Below are 24323 nucleotides of genomic sequence, written 5' to 3'. Positions count from 1 at the left end.
CCAAAAAACATCAGCCCTCATCTCCTCCTGCTCTCCTTTTGCACCACCTCCCACTCCGCCCCCAATTTCCACTCCGATCCTTTGTTCATGAGTGATTATGAAAGTGTGTATTGGAGGGGGGGGGTTAAACGCTTACCTCATGTCTTCCAGTAAGTCGCATTCGGTCTGGTGTTTAAAGTGAAGTCTGGTGAGCTGCTCTGTGTGAGTGGTCTTCAGCTCCTGTGTGACTTTTACCTACATGCAAACACACATGGGGGGTGGTGGGGGAGGGGGGTGGGGAGAGAGAAAGAGATCTATTATTTAATTAAATGAAGAAATGGCAAAGTTTACTGTTCACAGACACCCACACACAGCTATATACGTACACACATGCCTGTTATTTTGCTCCTCAATAATTTACTGGGTATGTGACCTTTCCAGACAAAACAAAAGGGAAATACCCTCACCTGCTAATAACGAACACAATGAGCACGACCTGTGACATAACTAGACCTTGATGTTCTGCCCTCTCAAGTTAGCTCAGTTTCATTTAAAGTGTGCTTTATTGTCACGGAAGAACACGGGAGATGCCCTTCCTAACGCAACCCTCCCCATTTATCCGGGCTTGGCACCGGCACTAAGGCTTGTGCAACCCTAATGGCTGGGGTTGGATCCCTGACCGGGGATCGAACCTGGGCAGAATTTATGCTTGCATTAAATTTTAGAATTAATTATCCTTTTTTTTAATCCTAAATGTATAGTGTACGGTGGTGTAGAGGTCTGAAAGTTGAACCAGTCTATAAACGAAAATCAAAAGATACCACACAATAAGCAATGCACCAATCTGATTTTAATTCCAATCTGAATATTGATATTGGACTTATGTTGCCCTAAAATGTTGGATCAGATTAGATCCATATTTAACAGACGCTGCCATAGTGTTTAGTAACGCAACCACGAGCGAGCATTTATATAAACAGTGCAAGCCTCCAACTAATATGCATAATAAGAGAAGTTTGAAGAGAATCAAAGGGGTGAGAGTTATGTTAATGCCATATAGTGTTAACTGGAGAAATTTCTAAAAGAATTCCACATTAATATATACAGTATGTATACTGCATTAATACGAATACTGCTATACTGAATATAATCAAGGCTGCTTTTTTCTGTTTAATCACCAAGAGATTTCAGACTCAAATTTTATGGCCAAGCACAACACAATATGGACAAAAAATATTTCATTTTTGCTCTGATTAGGAAAATAGTTCACAAAGAAGCTAAACAGGGCAAGGGATGTCAATGTAGAGATTGACTTAAAGCCTGCTGTAAGTATAGTCACTGTTTCTATGTAATAAAGTATTGCTAAAGTTAAAATTGCATGTAGTGAAGTCATTCAAGAGTAGGGATTCAATCGGTAAATTGTACCAGTAATGTTCTATTGAATAGCAGAATTCTTGGAACACCGCTTGTTCAAACAAATTTGTGCACAGCAACTAACTGTAGTATAATATGATATTGTAGACGTACTTCGAATTTTTTCACAAGGCCACACTATTTTTAAGAGATTCTACCCAATTCTTAACCCCCGGATCCCTGCCTCAAACTTGTCAATTCGCAACCTTCTGCACCTTTATGAATTCACGTATTTGTAATGTACACATACAGTTGTCACCCAATTGGCATTAGGCCTTTATTGATTTTTATTATCTGCCTAATAAAATACAATTGTATGGAAAAGTTATTACACAGCGGAAGTTCGAACCCAGAAGCAGTTTTATTGACTTTTCAATTATTATCACCATTAAAATTAATTGTATAGTTTTAGCTCTGTGATACCTCCTTTTAGTCATATTAAATTTGGTCTTTTTTCTCTTTCGACCATTTCCAGCACTGTTGTTAAAACTCTACTTTTCTAAAGTGAGATATTGGAATATAAAATGATAAGACTTTATTTTCCAAATGACATAAAACATTCTGCATTTACCTTGACATGTGTTTTTTTTAAGCAGTGAAATCAATGGAGACATCGAAAGACCACTAAAGTTAAAGATCACAAGATCATCAGAAAGACCACTAAAGTGAATGGGCTAGAAGGAAGCAGGGCTGTCAATCATTCCAGATGCATACACTGATTGACCCATGGCAAAAATGACAAATGCATTTCTAAAGATCACTTTTTGGGGCGATATTTTTTTCCAAGCGTACTATAATGTTAAAATGCTGATCAACTACATAAAATGTGTAGAGAAGCTTTCATACAGTCTTTAAAAATTTTTTTTATCTCACCCACACCACATTCCTAGAGCAAATCCTTTAATCTGAATATCTGTAATGCATGCAGGTTTGTTAGGAAATTGCGTTTTTTTATATATACAGTGTTATATATTATTGAAAAAGAGATAAAAATACAGTACAGTTCAATATAGAACAATATTCATAACATCAACTGCTTCCAGACAATTTGTCTTTTTTAAATGTTATACAATTGCATTGTGACAGCTCCCATATCCAGTGCATCCGGCAAAGATTCACAGCGCTTCACCTTTTGACAGTATAAAAAAAGTTTGTTTGAAATCTGCTAATTTATTAAAGAATTATATAAAGAATTAATAAAAAAAAACTCACATGTACATAAGTATTTACAGCCTTTGCCATGACACTCAAAATTGAGCTCAGGTGCTTCCTGTTTGCACTGATCATCCTTGAGATGTTTCTACAACTTGACTGGAGTCCACCTGTGGTAAATTCAGTTGTATGGACATGATTTGGAAGGGCAACACCTGTCTATATATACGGTCGCACCATTAACAGTGCATGTCAGAGCACAAACCAAGCCATGAAGTCCAAGGACGTCAACTGCATTTGTAACGATTACTTTTTGGGGAGATATTTTTTCCAAGCATACTCTAATGTTAAAATGCAGATCAACTACATAAAATGTCTAGAAAAGTTTTCATACAGTCCTCAGAGACAGGATTGTAGCGAGGCACAGATTTAGGGGAAAAGGTAAAGAAAAATTTCTGCAGCATTGTAGCTTCCAATGAGCACAGTGACCTCCATCATCTGTAATAATAACCCAATGGTCACTCTGAAAGAGCTCTAGCATTTCTCTGTGGAGAGAGGAGAACCTTCCAGAAGAACAACCATCTCTACACCACTCCACCAATCAGGCCTGTATGGTAGAGTGGGCAGACGGAAGCCACTCCTCAGTAAAATGCACATGACAGCCTGTCTGGAGTTTGCCAAAAGGCACCTGAAGGACTCTGAGACCAAGAGAAACAAACTTTGAACTTTGGAGCATGGTGGTGACAACGATTTCAAGATAACAAAGGAGTGATTACAAAATGTAATCAAATTTAAAATAAAGATATAAAATGAAAAAAAAAATTTGAAAAAAGTGAGGCACTGTGAATTCTTTCCGGCACATCCCAAACTTCTTTTATTCCACGCAGAACACAATTTGCCAACATGTACAAATTAAAAGGACAAAAGCATACATGAATAGCAATCTTTCATGTTGAGGAGTGTCCATAAAGCAAGTTAGTTCCTGATATCACTTGTTAAAACACACAAACAGTCGCTCGAAACCCGTCTATTTTTAATCTTGAGCAAGTAGACTATAGAAACAAAAACATATCAGAACAAGCAGATAATATAAACATGTTATTTGAATAACAGCTGGAAATCCTGTCAGGTTACAGCAAACATTAATCAACAGCCCTGTGGTATCAGCCATAGAAAGAAGTCTAATTAGTATAATGACATAACTCAGCCCTGCAGTTATAAAGCAAAAGCCATGGAAGTTGTCCAAGACCCAGTCAAAGTGCAGTAGGCCTATTTGTACAAAATGTATTTGATCATAAACAGCAGACCTAGGATAGATTCAATTATCCAGTAAAAAAGAAACAGCTGATTAAATACATCAAACCATTCTCATCCACATTCTTTTAACAAGCTGCACATGTTACTGTGAAAAGAATCATTAAAGAAGCAGTATGGGCCATCAGATAACACTTACGTGCTAATTCGATACCGATATCTAATCAAATATGTAGACATGGAATCGATGCATCCTTAAAAACTCTATTTTTTTCCATTTCCTATTTACAGTTCCACTTGTGCATATATCAGAACGGGCTGCATGTCTATAGATATTATAAATCCTTCATTAACCAGTGTAATGGTAAAGTGTTTGATGTTAAACACCACAAACACATATATATGTCAAAAACCATATTTGTGCAGGAATTACACCTCAGTAATTCTCACAAAATGTCACCGTTATCATTGCAATCCCATGTTTAACCACCGTAAACATCAAACCAGCATGTTGCTTCGTTGAACTGCATTTTACTTTCTATCCGCTGCTGCGATTCAAAACCGAGTTAAACCAACAAAGATATTTCTCTATTTTGTAAACATTTCTTTTGTGTTTAAAAAAAAATACTTCTATTTTGAAGTTACTAGCCAGTTAGCTTCTCAGTGACAGAGAACTTACTGCAGGTGATTAAAATTAAAAGGTAGATCCGTTTTAGGTCATTTCTCCCTTATTACTAGCATTTTCATTGGAACTGTCATCAATGCATTTTATGGCGATGTTATAAAGATAAGCTCGTGCCTTGAATAATTAAAGAATATACTTGTGCCATTCGGTCTCTTACTGTATTTAATTGTATAAATCACTCAGTAATAATCCGTCCATCCATTTGCAGTACTGCCTCAAGCATATCCCAGGGAACTCAGGGCAATCCATTAGCATGGCACAATCTTGCACATATTCGCACACCCATTCGGACAATACAGACATTTTCTGAAATGAGACTACAACGCAATTGTTTGAACAGGGAGAGGAAACCAGAGCACCCGTAGGGGGAAACATACAGGACAGAGACAGGATTCAAATCCCCATTCCTGGAGTCAAACATGTCATCCACCAAGTCAGTTTCCCAGTATTTTTTCCTTATTTCCCTATGAAGTTACTTCCTGGATATACTCTAGACTTTCTGTAAGGTCTTAAGCATCAACTGTACAATACATTGCTAAACATAAGGAGGGTCTTGTCCATGCTGTTTTTCTGTCCAAATGTGTCTTGTCTTTCTGTTTTCCTGACATTTAGAGGTAGGGACTAATCCGAATTTCCATCACAAGAAACACACTCCAAGCATTAAATGTACACTTTTTAAGCACGCTGCACTTGAGTGCACATCAAATGAACACATCCAATACCAGCAGTACACAATAATGATGACTCAGATGTACCCTGAGAGGGGTGCTGACCTCATGATCATTACAAATCACATTAAAGGGCATGAGAGACATGTGAAAGGTGGAGCCCTTCAGTGAGCGGGAAGTCTTTGCATGCTCTCACGTTGGGTGTTTGCATTAAGTAGGTCCTTATTTCGTCTGTCCCTAGTTGAATATTTTGGCTACGGCTCCCTTGTACAAGAAATGTTTAATCTCAGTAAGTCACACCTGAATAAACAAATGGTATTAAGAAGAAGAATTAGCTGAGGTTCCCTGAGGAAACTGTGAATGTCCAAACCGGAGCCGATTTGTAAGCCGTAACGATCAGCAAAAATGCATATCGTGAGCACAAGTGTGACAACACGAGAAGTGTTTGATGATTACGCATCACGCTTAAGTGAAATCAGCGACACCTGAAGAATCGTGTATATCACCTGTCAACATGCTGATGAACATCAGGGGACTGATGAACAACACCAGGGCATGTGATTTTGATGTCCTGGGTCACCCTGTGGGACTGCACTGATGAGCCCGGGCAGGCCAACTAATAACTGGGGACGAGCTGTTAATTACAGAGCCAACGCTCTGCTCGGCAGGAAAGGATTTAGCCTAATTGGTTCAGAAACCATTCTCTGAAGGTTAGTCCAGGTGATCATCAGCATAACAAACGAAAAAGAAGCCTGAGAACATTCTTGGATTGTTCGTTGGCACACAGTGTTACAAGCCACGGGTCCAACAATAGAGTGCACCAAATGCTATGGACAATAGAGAACAATAAAGCAATAACTGGAATTGAAGAAAGAAAAAAAAAAAAGGAGTTTGGGAAGCGGTCGGACTCAATTTGCAAGGGTTTGAAAGGACAACTGGCAGGGCCCCATTATGGAGAGAAGCATCCAGTTCAAACGAGTTGCACAAAAATAAAGAAATAATTTTTTGTATTTGTTGTAATAAAAAAAATCATAATAATATTATAGTATTATTGACAAAAGATATGAGATTTTGCAATCACAGCAATAAAATATCATCATATAATATGCCTCGGGGATACATGAGCTGGACAGGACGGAAAGCAGCCGGCTGCATGTCACAAAGGACACGTCTGCATCTCTGGCGTGATTTTAATCGACCGTTAGAGCTCGAGATCTCATGTCTCTGAGCGGCACGCTTCCTAAAAGAATGAATGAACCCATCCTGATTCATGTTTAAATCATAAAAGAAAATAAGGCCAGCCACCCATCCACCTCAGACTGTACTGTGACTGTAGACTGAAATGAAAGGGAGCTTCGTCTTTGTGTGGCTTTTCGACTCCATCTCCAACTGTACCCTCTTACTCTGCTCACATCTGACAGCATACGTTTCAACCTTCAAACGACAACCTTCCCTGTTTCCTGTTTGCACTGAGACAGAAGAGTGACATGAGGTCAGACGTAACCTTGTCACGCCGATGCCGAAGGGTCGACTGGGTTTTATTCAAGGTGTCCACGGTGGCTGAAAAAAACACTGATGCAAAGTCAGCATGTGCCTCGATTCCTGAAGATGCAGCAGCCTGGAAGATTTCTGAAATCTAACACCATTCCTGCTTAAATCATTCAGTAATTCAATAAGAGATACCAGTCTGTTCAATCTCTTCAAAACTGCCTTTGCCCTATTTATTTATTTATTTATTTATTTATTCTTTTCTTTTTTCTTTTTTTTTGCGGGGGGGGGGCGGGACAAATCATTAAGCATGGTCTGTTAGAAAGCATAAAATCCCACTCAAGAGCCCTGTCACTGTTTGCTACAGATGCACAGGCACAGTGAAAGACTCAAGAGTGAGCTGCAATATTATTGCAACACAGCCACAGGTCCAAAAAGCAGAAATTGCACTGTAATTGACCAAAACAGAACATCTTGCAATAGTGTCACAACCTAAAGGTCTATCACTCTTTAAAAAAAAACACCTTCTCCATAGGAGCTTCTACAGAAAATGCCTTCATAAAGACTAACATGATGCTTTTCCAGGAACCCAAATCCTATCAGTGTGTAGATCCATCAATGCACCATCGGAATTAGGAGCGAATAAAGGCAGAAATGTGCACGAGGCAAAAAAAACCACACACACACACACACACCGCGCGCCAACCTACAAACAAACAATCAAACAAAGCAAAACAAACAAATAATCAAACCAAGAGCTGTTCTTCATCCTAAAGTGGAGAGCAGGGCACTTTTCTTACCTTTCTCGGAGGAGGCTGCATGGCTCAACATGGACATGAAGAAAGCGCAAGTCCAAAATAGTGAAGTCCAAAAAGAGAGAAAAGGGGACGAGAAACACAATCCACCAGGAGGGGAACAGACAAGGGGAAGGGGAGGAAGATCAGATCATCGCTCGCGCAGCCATGAAAGCATGAGATGAGCTCCACTCTTCATAAGCAATATGAGAGAATAGACTGACCGTGTCTAGAGGAAAAAAATACTGCAGGCTTTCTATTGAATACGAGACACGAGAGCGACACACACAGGAAACCCGGAGTGCATTAAGCGGTGCAGAAAACACCACACTGACCACAGCGCCACCTAGTGTGCACATTTATAGCCATTGCTCTTTTTGCATATTATTGCACGCATACGCCAAACTGCCCCCCCCATCCCTTAATTTGAAATACTTCTTATCTTGTATACAAAATGCATACATATGCGCAGTATAACAATGATAATGCTTTACAAATCCCCACTCTCTAAAGGATATATAAACACCCCTTTAGAAAGCTTATAGCCTGTTATCAATTTAATTCACTTGAAAAATGTTGTATAAATTTTTTTTATATTATATGTATTAATGATATCAGTTGTAATATGTAGCCTATTTAACAAACCCTCGAATTAAAGGGTAAAAAAAAAAGTTATTCGCCCAACGTGGGGCTCGAACCCACGACCCTGAGATTAAGAGTCTCATGCTCTACCGACTGAGCTAGCCGGGCTGCAATATTCGTATAATTTTTTTTTTATTATTATTATTCATTACAAAATATTAGACCCAGGATAATAAACATTTAAGTTTAAATTGAGCCATCAACCCAGTACAAGATATTTTATTATCCTCCTCTTCTGCTTTTTGGCACCGGATTTTCAGAATACAAAATATTTGGCATTTATTATCATACAAACAGGTTTGTTTACTAACGGTTCAAAACATTTTTTTACATGAACAGCTCTGCATTCCAGACTTGACAAACACATAAACCAAACCCTGTAGAGATATATATTTCACAATTATTATAAGGGTAGCTTTACTGTACATTCATGCATATGCAGTACATGCTGGTATGTGCGTGCGCGCGCGTGTGTGTGTGTGTGAAATAAGTGAATTTCTAGAAAGGTAATTTGTGAAAACAGAGACGCTTCCCTCTCTGCATTCCTCTTGATCCTTGATGCCTTCATAAGCGTCTGTCATACCATCATTCATTCAGTAGATATTTCAGCAAAACTCAAAAAAGTGATAGTAACAAATATAGAGGACAAAAACGACAAAAAGGAAAGATAGAGGGAGAGAGGCAGTCAGCAGATAACGAGCTGTGACTTGCCCATTAATTTGAAACGCCTTCACAACTGAAAGGGTGCAAGAGGTACTACCTGAGGAACCAAGAGAGAAACAAGAAAGAAAGAAAACAAGGTGTTTATTCTGGATTCATCATTACAACGGTGAGTACTCCTGTCTGAAATATGCTTTTTGCAAGTACTAAAACCCCACCACTTTTTTGGGGTGTTTTTTTTATTAAAGTAGAGAAAATTGGCAAACAACCTAAGCTCTGTCAATCAATTAAAGAGTCCTTGCTTTCCAGCGCATTTTTGTGCTGATGTCATGTGTTTGATCACATTGTGAAATCCATAAATACATAAGTAATTAATGGACTAGATATGTCATTATAATTGCCATCCCTTTAACTGAAATTTTTAATATTGCATTTATAGTCTTAAAAGACTCAAATTTTGATTAAACATTGCATGTAGCATTTGCAATTGAAAAACCTTGGAATGCTTTGCTTTTGAGTCATGTCCAATATCCAGAATCATGGGATTACTATATATATATATATATATATATATATATATATATATATATATATATATATATATATATATATATATATAGCTAAGATACTTTTGAAGACAATTTTCTAACTGCACCTTTCGATTTGAACAGGCGTCATACCAGAACAAAGTGGCTGTTTACTTAGATAGCCTCCTCCCAAATCAAATACAAAGAGTTCCCTTCAAAAACAATATCATGCACATGTATAACAAATAGAATGGCATTAAGACAAACATCCTGTTTATGCCTTAATGCAGACGGCAGAGTTTTAGCAATGCAAATGTATTTCATTCTTATTTTATTTGATAAAAATGATTGTTTGAACTAGATCAATCAGATGTGAATGTAAAGGTTAACGACATGGTTTTATACTCTTTTGGCACAAAGGTCAGTTTAAAAACATTTGGGGAATTCATTTTTCTGAATGATTTTTTTCCCCTTTGATTTAAAACATTTAGATCAGTCAAAAGTTTGTTACCTTGTAAAGCTTAAATATATTCTTTATTTTATTTTGACAGACTTCCATGAAGCAAGATGGCTGCCCAAAATGTCACTAGTTTCACCAACAGCACTTCTCAATATGACTGCAAGTTTAATGAGGACTTCAAGTACATCTTACTACCTGTCAGCTATGGGTTGGTGTTTTTAGTAGGCTTGATACTCAACATCACTGCACTGTATTCAATCCTGTTCCGGATCAAACACTGGAGCCCCAACACCATCTACATGATCAACCTGACAGTGTGTGACACACTCTACATCCTCACACTACCCTTTCTGATCTACTACTATGCCGACAAGAATGACTGGCCATTTACTGAAGTGTTCTGCAAAATGATCCGCTTTCTTTTCTACACCAATCTGTATGGTAGTATCCTCTTCCTAAGCTGCATCAGCATCCATCGCTTCCTTGGCATTTGTCACCCGGTGCGATCAATGCAATGGGTTAACGCTCGCCGTGCCCGTTATGTTTCAGTCCTTGTTTGGGTAATTGTTCTCACTTTCCAGGCACCTGTGCTCTACTTTTCCAGAACCACGCATCAAGTCTGCCATGACACCACATCTCAGGCCCTGTTTAATTATTTTATGGTGTATAGCTCGGTCATTTCTGTCATTTTGTTTGTGATACCCTTTGCATTAGTGCTAGTGTGCAATGGCCTGATGGTGCGGAAACTTTTAGAGACCACCACCATAGGAGGTGCAACATCCCAGCGGTCCAAACAAAAATCAGTGAAGATGATTGTCATAGTGCTGCTGGTTTTTATACTCTGCTTCCTGCCCTTCCATCTCACACGGAGTCTGTATTACAGTTTTCGATACTTCAAAGTGAACTGTACACTGTTGGAGGGTTCTAATGTAGCTTACAAGGTCACAAGGCCACTAGCCAGTGTGAACAGCTGCTTTGACCCCATACTTTACTTCATGGCAGGCCAGGGTTTCCGACGGAGTGTAAGCAAAAAACTCAAGCAGTCTCAGAGAAAGGAGGAGAGCAAATGCCTCTCGACCCCTTTGTGAGTAAATAATTCGGAATATGGATCTAAAGGACAAGCAAGTGTCATGGATTAAAGTAAGTTATAAAGTCCATAAATGTGCTTTCATGACTGCTGAGAAAAATAGATGGTTTTTTTGGGGGTTTTTTTTACCTTGAAATGTCTCCAAATTGTCATTCAAATTACAAAAAATATTCTAAATTCTCTCACAAACAGAAATAGTTGAATATGTACAGGCTTTTGAAATATCTCATCACAATGAGGAATAGGTTTTTATTTTCAATAATTTTTTCGTTTATAATAATTTCATGGTTTATTTTTTTTTTTTATACTTTATTGAAAAGTAAGATTTTAGGAATCATTTGGTAAATCTCTCCAACCCGGATCTTATTTACAAGCAGTACTTGGTTAGACTGATTTATGCTAAATCCATATAAGACTACAATTTTTCTGTAGAGAAACTAATAAACTAAAGCAAGCTCAGTAGACCTGTTGTTAGGATGTTAGAATCTAAAGAACCACTGTGTTGTTCTTGGACAGTATAAATCTAAAAAAACAAATGAGGATTTATCCATTTTTCTGTTTATAGAGTGTACATACGTTTAAATAACCGTGGGCGTTATTAAGTGTTTAAGGGACATGAATGTGTTGGATTATTATTACATAATAATATTGGCCAAGAGGATTGTTTATAACTCATATCTCAGATGGTAAGGTTTTACTGCATGTAATTTAGAATTGCTGACATGAAAATCAGCAAAACCTGCACTTTACTTTTCCTGCTACTGATGCTAAATTAAAACGGCTGAAAATACAACGATCACAAAACCATTCATGCTTACACATAACAAAGCTTAAAGTGTAAATGGTTTTACTTTTAGAACGTCTATGTTTGTAATTGTTTCGATTAAAATGTAATAAAAAGGTTTTGTGATCCAAAAGTCTCTATTTTCTTAACAGAAATCAGCTCAGTAAAGTCACAGAAAAATACTAATAGTATTAATTGCATTTTCTTAGTGTATGATGATTTTCTTAATATTGATTTATTGAGATTGCTCCTTGTAAAATGCCTTTGTTATCACAACAAGTTGGGTCTTGCAGGCAATATTTGAAAGTAAAAAGTTAAACAAATTTGAACAAAAATATGTTAAAGTCATAATCATCATCAGTTTCACAACAACACAACCAGTTGTGGCCTTACTTGCTATATTAATAGTAATACTGCATTTAACAAAGCCTTTTGTGTGTAGATCGCATTAGCTCGATACTTGCAACTCTGACCTGCTAAGACTAAGACTAACCTGCCCTTGAAATGACTTTTAAAATGCTTAAAGATGTTCTGATCAAGATGTAGGGCTTTTCTCTCTTATTTATTGCAATGTATGTTTTTTTGCATTTTATTCATTCCTTGCAGTGCATACACATTGCTTCAGTTTAGTTAACTGAAGTAGATACTGACCATAAACGCATGACTAGCTGGTTCGTTGTTTAATAACCACTCATGTTTGATTAAATAGGCAAAAATTTCACAACTGTATATGCAGTACTGCACCAGACGTTTTGCCTGTTTTTGGAATGTTTCGATCTTGTGAAACTGTTCTCTGTCACAAGCTGCATTTTTGCTTTAGCTTCAATATCAGTGTGTGAAATGTTTTTTTAGGAGATCCTTAACATTAAAAGCAACAAATATTTCAATTTTTTTCCAAGACATTATTATTGTTTACATTTCACAGCTTTCACATTATATCTTCTGCACTTTATTGATTCAGCAAGTCTTTATCACAAACATAAAACAGAACTTCTCTGCATGCTAACTTATCTCTAATATTTACTCATCTTGTCTTCCACTTTTTTGCTCTTATATAATAATCTCTTATACAATAAATACACCTGATACCTCCGGCTATCCTTTTTCTAATATACCTATAAAAACCTTTGTTTAAATATTTCTTAATCCACAAGTTTTAAGTAACCTTATGCTTTATATTAAATACATGTTGATGTTGGTTTATTTAGAAATCCTCTCCTCTTTATAGCTTCCTTTGATAAAAAATTACTTATTTAGTTTTCAAACTCACATATAAACCCTTAAGCGTTTGCATATTATGAAACATTATATTTGCAGTGGATTTACACCGACAGAGAGACTCCTTATAAATTGTGTGGGCATCATACACTAAACTATGCAAACAATATATTTTAGTCAGGTTATGAAAAATTAAATTACGGTAGCAAATAATTGGCACTTAATTTACTCTTGTTATTGTATTGATCATATCAAATTATTAGCAATCCTTATATTAATATTCTTTTATTACATGTAGCATGTTTAAAAGTAGCTTCTCAAGGCACTTTGCCTTTAAAAAACACAATTGCATATATACAAATCATAAAAATAAGCATATAAGTATCTACATTACAAATATAAATCAAAGAAGTTAAATCTATCTGAAAAAATTGTAAATGGAATCTCAGTGCGAGTCTGATATCAGCCAGAAGTGAATTCCATAGTTTAGCATCATAAGAAGAGAAAGCCCTATTACCAATTTAGTGTAAATGAACAACTAAAAATCCTATCTGAGAAGAGCAAAAGTTTTGGGGTGTATAATCAACATAATACCTGATGGGACACCAATGTAAGCAGTCCAAAGTAAGCATAAAATGATCACTAATCTTTGCCCTAGTCAGAATTCCAGCTGCTGAGTTTTGGACATACTGTATTTTATTTAGTCAGCAGAAGTTTAAAAATCCTGTTGACACTGGGGCTCATTCATGCTCTCCTCTAAATATAAAGTGCCCATGGTGCACCTAGTCTGCAGTGTGCCTGGCACATAAATACATTACATTATATAATACATAATGCTAGTTTCATAATAACATAGGTCATGACTTCAACTAATATTAGCCAGCAAAGTTAGTTTGTCTAGACACCTAGCAATTTCTTAACTCAATAACCCAAAGATTTTACTTTTACTTCACTCCTCAATCACTTCGTATAAACTCTATAAGGACAGCTGCATTCAGTAACCTTTGTAACATTGCTAGCCTCCAATGTAATATTTGGTTGTATTATAAAACATATCAATATCTATGCCTACAGCATATTCGTACTTTTTAAATGGGAGGTACTCCACATCATTCATAATTGTTGCTGCAAATCTCTTGAATGTATTATTTCAACAGATCTGAACCTGCAGTAGCCTGTCTTTGTACAAAGTACACTTTATTAGCACAAAAGATTGTGTGAAGAAGTTTTTTTACACTTACACTGTACTATTTCACATGTAGTTCACTGTCCTTGATTTTATGGTTTGTTGGTCAGTCGGTCTGTTTATATATGTAAAGTTAATAAAACCTATTAACTTAAAATATATTATTTTGGACCTACTTTGAGGAAGAATTTCTGCAATTTCAGAACCAACCATTTCTTCAGGATTTTCACTGATCTAGTCACCTATCAAATTCAAACTAAACGATGTGTTGTTTTATATCTACTGTTTTACTAGTTGTGAATCAGCTGATCAGCTAAACTTTGAAACCTTAACACTTTCTACATGAAGTATCTGTCTTACTAACATGGTGGCAGAGAGCCACAACACCACAGCTCCAGGGTTCTGGGTCCATTCCAAAGACTGTCTTACTGTAGCTCATGTGTATGTTCAATGTGCAATGGGGTCTTGGGTTTTCACCAAATTACTTTTGTTTCCAAGGAACTTACAGACAAGAAAGAAACAAGTGAATCATAGAAGTGAGCAATCAGGTTTCAGGACACAGAAGTCTTTGTAAATGTTGTTAATTATGTACCTGCAGTTTCAGAATATAGCATTCAGGAAATCATTGTAAACTTATAAAAACTATCAGAGGTGAAAGGTAACAGTATTATATGTTATATGTATGATATTTGAGTACATGGTCAAACTTTTTTGTTCAAAGTTTGTTATATTTATTTTAATAAATATCATAGCAGAGTGAAGTCTAATAAGGATTTCTGAGCTAGACAAGCATGTCTAGACAGTATGTTCAAGTAATAAACAATAGATCATATAAAAGTTCAAGACCCATTAAAAATAAAGCAAATGCTCAGTCACCAGCAGCAATATCTGACAAAGTGGAAACAGATTTGCATTACTGTCCTAATTTATCATAGAGGTTGTGTTCGGTTTTAAATGCTTTAAAGAAAAGTGTGATAATTATCTGTAAACTGTGTGAAGCAACACCTGTGGAGATATCAGCATTTCACAGCTCAATATTCAACTTGCTAGCTAGTCTCTAAAAGAGATACTAAAATCTCAGCAGCTTTTCACAGTCAGCTTGCCAGCTAACATTATTTTTCTTCGTTTGTCTTGATAATCAATGTAGTGTTCCTGTACGTACCGCACAGTCAATTAGCTGGCGTAATTGTGCGTTCCTTAGATATTACTGCAGTGAGATTACTAGAGGTACTATATTACTAGAGGGATTAATTGCATTTAGTACTTTTCTACCAATGGAAACTATGAAATACGAGAACAAAATCAGCAATAAATAAGTAAAAACTGAGTGTTCAAGTTAAGTAAGACAAATACATACGTTGCCTTTGTGATTTTTGTTACAATAGGACACACAGAATTGTAATACCTGAACTGGTGATTTCGTTTTCTAATGTAAACCCACAATTCTTCTAATTCTTTTATGATTTTGACTGTTTTTCATTAGCTTGAGTAAGATAAACAAGTGTCCTCATGTATTTCTCAATGATGATGTAATGGTTTCGGGACTCACATTTACCAAAAGACCAGCTCACAACATTTTGTAAACTTTTCTATAAACAGAATAAGTTTCTTTTCGGCTTCTCGCGTTAGGGGTCGCCACAGCGGATCCTCCGCACGTTTGATTTGGCACATGTTTTACGCTGGATGCCCTTCCTAACGCAACCCTCCCCAATTTATCCGGGCTTGGGACCGGCACTAAGAGTGGCTGGGGATGGTTCCCTGACCGGGAATCGAACCCGGGTCGCAGCGGTGGGAGCGCTGCATCTTAACCACTAGACCACCAGGGGACCTTTTCTATAAACAGAATAATAAATAATATTTTGTAAACCCAGAAATGATCGGATAAGTGATAATACAGTTTCATATTATGATTTGTTTTTACATATTTTATGAAAAAAGGTGGTTGTTGCTCTTTGAGTAATCACAATACCCTGTCTACTTACAGCAGAGTGTTTTATATCTACTGTTTTACTAGTTGTGAATCAGCTGGTCAGCTAAACTCTGAAATCTTAACACTTTCTACATGAAGTATCTGTCATACTAACAAGGTGGCAGAGTGCCACAACACCACAGCTCCAGGGGTCTGGGTCCATTTCAAAGATTGGGTGACTGTCTTACTGTAGCTCATGTGTATGTTCAATGTGCAATGGGTTTTCACCAACTTGCTTTTGTTTCCAAGAAACTTACACATAAGAAAGAAACAAGTAAATCATAGAAGTGAGCAATCAGGTATCAGGACACAGAAGTCTTTTTATCTTTAGAACTTACAATTATTGTTAATTATATACCTGCAGTTTCAGAATACAGCATTCAGGAAATCATTGCAAACTATGGAAAACTATCAGGGGTGAAAATGAACAGTATATGTATATGTTATATGTATAGTATTTCAGTACATGGTCCAACTTTTTTGTTAAAAGTTTGTTATATTTGTTTTTATACATAGCATTGCAGAGTGAAGTCTAATAATCATTTTTTATATAATAATGAATATATAATAACTGCAATACTGCAGTAAATACTAGATACACCAACTACATAATTGTTCGAAAATTGACAAGACCATAAAAATAAAGTAGAAATTGGGAACTAAAACCTATTTTAGACTTTATATAGAATAAAACATTTTGTTGTGACAAGAAACAACAAAAAATGTAGATATAAATGAATGTACGACATCATATTCTTTTTTTAAGTGTTTGTCAGGAAACGATTATAGTAGATTGCATAGTTTTAGTCTGATGAACATTTTCCATGTTGGCCATGAACATTGAACATTTTGAAACCCTGTGTGTTAGTGTTAGTCAAGAAACAAGCTGCAGCTTGCCCATTGAGAAACGCCTACATTGGTGAAAAGAAGGTCAGTCTGAGGCATCGCAGAGTGATAAAAGTAAGCAGAACAGAGAGTGAGAGACAGAGCAAGAAGAGGGGAGGAAAGATACAGGCAGAGAAATATAAACTAAATTTCTGACAGATTCATACACTGTAAGTACACTTCATATCTGATACTTGCATTTTATATCTGTACAGTATAGTTTTTAATAATACATACGACTTATTAAATCAAGGCAATGTGCAATAGATTCTATAGCTTGAAAACATTATATAAATCTTACTTTACTTTTCTGCAGTTTTTTAACAAAGGAAGTGGAGGGGGGACTAAAAAATGTTCTGTGATTTTACTTAAAGAGCAGCAATCATGAATTTCTATAAATATGTAAGCAAACCCTCTCCTTTTACAATGATTTTTTTTACACATGATAATGATTATTTTCCACATCAAAATTCTGTTTCTAGAGATGTTTCCAAAAAATAAATCGTGGGTTGGCCTTACGGTAATGTGAATCTGTAACAATGACGTCATCTTGGACAGAGAATGCGGGACCAGTAGTCAGCTAGAAATGAAAGGTTTATTGGTTTAAAGGAGGGACCTAAATAAACCGGTTCAGATATAAAAATCCAGTTTCTAATATTGCAGTTAAAAACTACAGTGTCAACTAAGGTATTTGTCTTAATACATAACTTGTTGCAAAACTGCATATCTGGATACCAGAATCCCAGCTAAAGGCTGATTTTGGTTTCATTTTCATAGCTTTAAGCAGTGGAAAATGTAAAGAACATTCTGTCTTGCGTGAACCTTACTTTCATTGTAGTAATAACTTTTTTTTTACTTAAATATAAAATTATTAATTACTTAATAACAAGTTGCATTGATTGCACTGGAATGCATTTTTAAACAATTATGCTAACTAGCTGAATGATTTGTGCTAAAGTAAACACCACTTTATTTATCAAAGAAATATAAAGAAAATTTAAGTTGACACTAGTTAACTTAGCAAAATGTTGTTTTGGTTCTTTAGCAGATTTTTTTAAACACAGAGATTTCATCATGTACACCATGTACAGATCTGGGTAGATAAATTGGATGTTGACATGTGGAATGCTGATATTTCCACGTTTTATAAAAAACAAAAAACATTTAAAATTAATCATAGCCTCCCTATTCAATGAAAACTGTTTATTTCAATCCACTGTCTCAGACATTGAATTGCAGAGTGTTTTATTTTGATTGGTTCTTAAAGCTCACTTTTTAAACTTTGTGCTTGCTTGTCTAATCGACCTACACTCTTCTAAAGTTTAGTGCATTTTTATACATTATATAGTCAAAATTTGGGGAAACCTAACATCACCGAGCAATCATATGCGAGCCCATTTCTGTTGACACAAAGATAGAAGTGCACAATTATACAGGTTGATTTTATATGCCGTAAAATTTATTTCGGGGCCCAATTTGTTCCAGCATGACAATTCCCCTGTACACACAGTAAGTTAAATAAAGACATTGTTTATTGTGGTTGGAGTGGAAAAACTCGAATGGCCTGAACCTTATCCCCTTTGAACATTTTTGGGATAAAACGAATGCTGACTATGCCCCAGGGCTCCTACCTGACATCAGTGCCCAATCTCACTAATTCTCTTGCGGTTGAATGAGCACACATTCCCAAAAGCCACATTCCAAAAACTAGCGGAAAGCATCAGGTCCTGAAGGGCTACTAACATTTTCTTGTTTAAATAAATGCAAATGAACAAAATGAAGGTTAATGATTATTAAAACCAGATCAAGGCATATTGTTTGCCTAACATTAGTATACATGTGTTTATTAATTGTTTCCTCATTTCTCTCTACTTATATTAGACTTTCATGTATAAAGATGGCCAATCAAAATAACACCAAATGCAATTTTACTGAAGATATCAACAACATCCTGCTACCAGTTACCTACAGTGTGGTGCTAGCGGTCGGCCTGCCACTCAACCTCATTGCCATGATTGCCATCTTGTTTTGGATCAAACACTGGAGTCCCATCACTGTCTACATGATCAATCTGTTTGTGTGTGACACACTCTACATCCTCACACTACCCTTTCTGATCTATTATTATGCTGTCAGGAAACTCTGGCCTTTCACTGAGGGGTTCTGCAAACTTATACGCTTTCTCTTCTATACCAATCTCTATGGAAGCATCCTCTTCCTCTGCTGCATCAATGTCCACCGTTTCATAGTTGTTTGCCACCCGGTGCGATCAATGGGTTGGTTCAACACCCGTCGTGCCAGCTATGTCTCAGCCCTTGTCTGGGTAGTTGTCTTATGCTTCCAAACGCCAGTACTCTACTTTTCCCGAACCGATACAAATGGCACAATCTGCAAAGACACCACAACAAATGAACTGTTTGAGCAGTTCCTGCAGTATAGTTCTGTCGTTTCTGTCTTTTTCTTTTTAATACCCTTTATTTTAGTGATCGTGTGCAACAGTCTGATGGTGCAAAGACTTATACAACCCAACGCAGTGGGACGTACATCTCAGCACTCCAAGCAAAAGTCTATAAAGATGATTTCCATCGTGCTGATAGTCTTCATAGTTTGCTTTTTGCCCTTCCACTTGACACGGACTTTTCAATACTATTCTCGCCACTTCATTTCAAACTGTTCTCTCCGGGAAGCATTTAGAATGGCGTACAAGGTCTCCAGACCTCTAGCATGCATAAACTGTTGCATTGACCCTATCCTGTATTTCATGGCTGGCCAGGGTTTCCGAAGAAGTATACCGAAGAAGATAAAGCAGCAAGTCCAGAAATCTGACGAGGATAAGGGTTTATCAAACTCACAATCAGATTAAACAATAAGAATATATATATATAGAACTGTTCTGAGTTTTGCTTCAGTTGTAATTACTGTTGGTCTTCTAAATACATCAATGTTTTAACTTTACTGCCTATGAATTACTTATAAATCACATGATATTCCTTCTGTAGGTTCCTGTTTACGCCATTAATGCCTTTAAAGTCTTTACAACTTTTGCAATGGTATCATTTAGTGTGTAGTTGTTATGGTGAAGTTTTCAGTGAGGAGATGTTTATCTTGGATTTTTGGGTGGAGTCTCCAGTGTCAGGGTTTTGTAATGTTTGGAGGTAAGAACGTTTTAGGAATGGAGAAAGAAAGAAAAAAGATTGGTGAGCAGAATAAACAGGATGGCGAGCAAATAATTGTTTATGGTTGTTAATGTTAATAATAACAGCCTAACTTGTTTTGAGGATGTCTAACAGCTGTGGAATTTAAAGATTTAAACACTTGTACACAAGCTATTAAATTTTATTTCAGCTTCCCCCATTAGGGGTCGCCACAGCGGACCATCCGCATGTTTTGATTTGGCACGTTTTTACGCTGGATGCCCTTCCTAACGCAACCCTCCCCATTTATCCGGGCATGGGACCAGCACTAAGGCTTGTGCAACCCTAATGGCTGGGGTTGGTTCCCTGACTGCGGATCGAACCCGGGCCGCATCATTGAGAGCGCTGCATCCTAACCACTAGACCACACAATCTATTGTTGGAAAATAATAAACTTTGGGGTGGATCACTAACTTTGCTTCAGCGGAACATCAGGATCACTCAGCCCCATCAATGATCATTTTTCTATAGCAAATCAAAATGTTTCTTACTCCTTACTCAATAAAGCCAAATTAATATTCAGATATTTGATATATGATAAATAAGGCCTGCATCAGCATATAATGTTTGCATTCTGAACAGTATAGCTTTCATATCATGCTATAGATTACTATTAAGTAATCCAGTACTAGTATTCAGCACTTCAGATTCTTTCCAAATGTCAAGTCATCTATAATGAGCTTGAACAATGTGTATATAACTTTATATAATGCCTGTTAATTAAGCAAATGAATGTAACAACTTTTTATTTTTATTTTAAATGTAAAAATATGTTTGTTTATGTCTGCATGCTTCTGATTCACGTAAGTGGCTTTGTTTTGCTTTACATTTACATGAATGTTTATTGAGTTACTTTTCTTTTAGAATCAGTATGTTAATATGTTAACTTTGGAAATGTAAAAAGTCACACATTTGTTCAGTTCTTATCCTTTATTTAAAGAGTACAAATATCAAGAAAAAGCTAATAATGTTTAAATGTAAATAAATAGAAAGCTACAATGATGCAGATAATCTTTTCTTTCTATTCTCATTACATTAGTCTGGTTATTAACACCTTAACAAGTATCATAGAACCCACAGATTCCAGATCCTAAACATATAGTAGAATACTGTTTTTTAAAGGGCTGACTGGAAAATAATGTACAAAATTCTATTATTTATAAAAATGTGCATATAGATGACAGTAACAGTATTGCTTGTAACATTATCTGCCATCGTACATTTTCAAAATTTAAACATAAACATAAAAGTAAAACAAGATGAGGAAAAACCCCAATAAAAACATATTTAATTTTGTTCAATGTTTAAAGATGACTGCAAATTATATTATAATTTCTGACTTTGCAGTATCCACAGAGTTTTCACATCTAGTCCAGCAATTAAACTCAATATACAGTATTACATAGCCAAAGTTTTTATTTTCATCTGTTTCGTTTGTTAGCAGAGGCTAATGCATGAGTATGCTTGTGCGTATTTCAGATGTACCACCAGTATCTTTACTTTAAACAAGTTTCTTATACCTTGAGTGGCTGTTGTTTCAGTGTAAACCCTCACATATGCAGAGGCCTCTGTGTGCAAGGATGAAAAAAAACCTTTTGTAGGTATATACACCATAAATAGTTAGATAGGGAGGTAGCTTCAATGATGCACCATAAGATATCACAATGGTTACATAGGCCTTTAGTGCCCCCTTATATTGCTTATCTCTAGGCTATACATGTATATATTGTGATATTCAACACATAATGTTTATTGCGATATTCAGCACATACCTGTTAATACCTGCACCAGCATTCTAGAGACTAGTATGTGTGCCAACTGTCTCAAAGGTAACCTTTACTTTTTTTGGATAAGACATTGTATGTGCTCAAGTAGAACTTGCAAGAAGTTTTCATGATTTTATGATTCATGATTCAATTCAGATAGCTAGTGCAACTTGTGTATGAAATGAACTAGCTTGCAATGGTAAGCTAATAAAACTAGCTTTTATAAAGCTTGGTCTTTCTTTCAAGAGCAAACCGTAATTAAAAACTTGTATTTACTTATGGCCTCATAGTAATGAGGAAATAATAAACCTGAATCCTGAATAACTTGCTTTAAAACAATCTAATAATCTAAATAGTGGAGGAAAAACAGACTAGAACAGTCATACATGATCACAGTTTAGCTTTTTCCATGATCTTTCATACTTTACTCAGCTAATTAATTGCTTGAACTGCAGGTCTAAACACCTCAGGAAAAGCGAGGTGGCTTGAAAACACCTTCTGAGACTATTCTAGTTAAAAAAAAGAAGATCGGGGTTGTTATGTTTTCACAGTTTCATGGTTATCTACGGTGTGTGATCAGATGGTTTCCTTACAGTTCATTTCTTAAAAAACAACAACAATAAAAAAACCTTAAAATGCATTTCCATCAATCATTTTTTTTTTTTACCTGTTTATGTTTCCTATTTCGGTGGTCTAATTTATGTCTGTCTGTGACTCTTTAAAACCACTCTTTCTTTCAACTATAGTTTTAAAAAATGTGATAAATACTTTGAGATTTTATGAAAACCTTGTTGTCAAATATATATTATGTTTCTCTATCATTTTTACTATCAACCAATACCATAATACCCCAAAATTGTGAGGTTATTCTCCTGGTCCGAAATTTTTTTTTTTTTATTTAAACCTTACCACTGCTATCAGTGAACAACATAGAAAATATTAACATTTGATATATTGAAATGTAAGTGGAAGGATCAGGAACAACCGCTCAGCACTAATACTCTGCAGCATGGCAGATAAATGCATAGTGCTTCCAATATTAATACTTAAAACGAAACCTAATTCCACCTCATCCATATTATTTAGGCAAATCAGACATAAAAGCTGGTGAGAATGATCAATTTATGCCACTCACTGAACCCCTGTAAAGGTTTATAGAATAAAAGAGCTTTATATGCTCCTAATGCAAAATAACTGATAATACCTGTCTACATGCTATACTATACATATTAGGAGTTATTTACAGCAATGAAATAAGTGGTTTAACGGTATATAAGGCTGTCCCTGTTGCAGAGATAAAAAAATAAATAAAAAATAAACACTAAAAAAAAACAAGCATTTCCTGACATGTAAAGAAAAATAAATCTAAATATTATTTTGATGAATATTCTCTGTATATTTATTGGACCAGTGAAGAACTTAAAGAAGAGGCAACTCTAAATGATCTGACAAATATAAAGATCTACTCTACAAAGTTAAGATATGTTTCACATTTCACTCTTTTTTTAAACAAATAAAATAGCTCCAAAAACTCTTATAAAGACCAAATCCTGTTTTCCTAAATTTAAGGCTAACTCCCCATAGGGGTTAATACAATTTCCATCCAGCTTGAGCCTCGGCACTTCCTTAGAAGACCAGCGATAAGGTTGTGCTCGATGTGGTGTTGATGTCTTTCAACAAGCTGGATGCTTCACTTTTTCTTCCACTCGTTCATTTACTCAGTCATCTAATAAAAGTAAAAAAAAGAAAAAAAAGTCAATAAAGTAACACTAGGGCATGTTAGTATTAAAAGGTTGGAGGACCAGGGCATGTTAATATTAAAATGTTGAGTTTTCACAAAATTAAATCATACAATGAATCATAAATGATTCAAGAAAAATCCTAGTAATGATTTACATCACCAATTACTACATTTTGTATATTTTTGTAAAGAAAATGTTCATATGTGTAGTTATACCCCTCGTACACTAGAGGTCAGCACTGACATTCTGAATTAGCAACTGACGAACAGACACATAGCACCAGGCCAATATTCAAGTTTTTTTCATTTTTATCCTGGCATTTACCTTACTTTAAAAAGTTGTAAACTTTTTAGACTATTCTATTTCACCTAACAGTGTATGAAAAAAGAGTATTAGCAAGCGCAAATTTGGTTGCTAATGATGTTGCTAATATATGGCTTCAGTGAGAGAGAGAAAAAAAACAACAAAAAGGAAAAAAAATGAGAATAAAAATAAACACAATGCAGACTTAAGAGCATGTAGAGTTTTACAGTAGACTTCGAGGACTGTGAAGGTCCTATTAGCTTTATTTAGTAGCTAGGGATCATGTTATCGTAAGTTTGGTGTTATCTGTGCAAAGAAATATTCTTTTTCAAGAATGGTTGTTATGGTTTAAGCTAGCAAACTATCACTACATTCCTCTATACAGTAAATCCACACAAAAGACAGTGAGAGAAATAAGAACACAATGTTTTTCCATTTGCCAATTCAACTCTCCATCCAGCTATCCA

General features: G+C 35.8%; 3 protein-coding genes, 1 long non-coding RNA gene and 1 pseudogene across 9 annotated transcripts in view; 3 read left to right on the top strand and 2 right to left on the bottom strand.

Moving 5' to 3' along the window:
- fchsd2 (FCH and double SH3 domains 2) overlaps window positions 1-7734 on the bottom strand; it is a 94321-nt gene extending 86587 nt beyond the window's left edge. Inside the window, exons 1-2 of one of the 2 annotated variants that reach the window (XM_083552955.1) lie at window positions 7440-7734; window positions 137-234 (exon numbers count right to left, since the gene is read on the bottom strand). In XM_083552955.1, the coding sequence (XP_083409081.1) occupies window positions 137-234; window positions 7440-7460 (119 nt within the window). In that variant the 5' untranslated portion in view covers window positions 7461-7734. The remainder of the gene's footprint in view (window positions 1-136; window positions 235-7439) is intronic. The other variant, XM_083552956.1, reaches the window with a different exon arrangement.
- Window positions 1-24323, top strand: part of LOC310732588 — a 325505-nt gene that overhangs the window by 44233 nt on the left and 256949 nt on the right. The window lies entirely within an intron of this gene.
- On the top strand, window positions 8517-11726 carry p2ry2.1 (purinergic receptor P2Y2, tandem duplicate 1). 2 transcript variants are annotated; one of them, XM_083551558.1, is made up of 2 exons: window positions 8517-8904; window positions 9814-11726. In XM_083551558.1, the coding sequence occupies exon 2, from the start codon at window positions 9830-9832 to the stop codon at window positions 10808-10810; it is 981 nt and encodes a 326-aa protein (XP_083407684.1). In that variant the 5' UTR covers window positions 8517-8904; window positions 9814-9829; the 3' UTR covers window positions 10811-11726. The 2 variants fall into 2 exon arrangements, with proteins under 2 accessions (XP_083407684.1, XP_083407685.1); XM_083551559.1 differs by having other exon boundaries at window positions 8614-8908.
- On the top strand, window positions 16871-21047 carry LOC310732506 (P2Y purinoceptor 2 pseudogene; annotated as a pseudogene). Its single transcript, XR_014538160.1, has 2 exons — window positions 16871-17021; window positions 18733-21047. The product of XR_014538160.1 is annotated as a P2Y purinoceptor 2 pseudogene (transcript).
- The window catches only part of relt (RELT TNF receptor), a 30629-nt gene continuing 27262 nt past the window's right edge, over window positions 20957-24323 (bottom strand). For all 3 annotated transcript variants that reach the window (XM_083553082.1, XM_083553081.1, XM_083553080.1), the window contains one exon: window positions 20957-23537. In XM_083553082.1, the coding sequence (XP_083409208.1) occupies window positions 23526-23537 (12 nt within the window). In that variant the 3' untranslated portion in view covers window positions 20957-23525. The remainder of the gene's footprint in view (window positions 23538-24323) is intronic.

The sequence above is a fragment of the Silurus aristotelis genome, assembly GCF_946808225.1.
Source record: "Silurus aristotelis genome assembly, chromosome: 10".
Lineage (NCBI taxonomy): Eukaryota > Metazoa > Chordata > Actinopteri > Siluriformes > Siluridae > Silurus > Silurus aristotelis.
This window is presented reverse-complemented; position numbering and strand designations above follow the sequence as displayed.

Excerpts from the sequence above, each read along its gene's own strand:
- p2ry2.1 (XM_083551558.1), top strand. The coding sequence starts at position 9,830 with ATGGCTGCCCAAAATGTCACTAGTTTCACCAACAGCACTTCTCAATAT.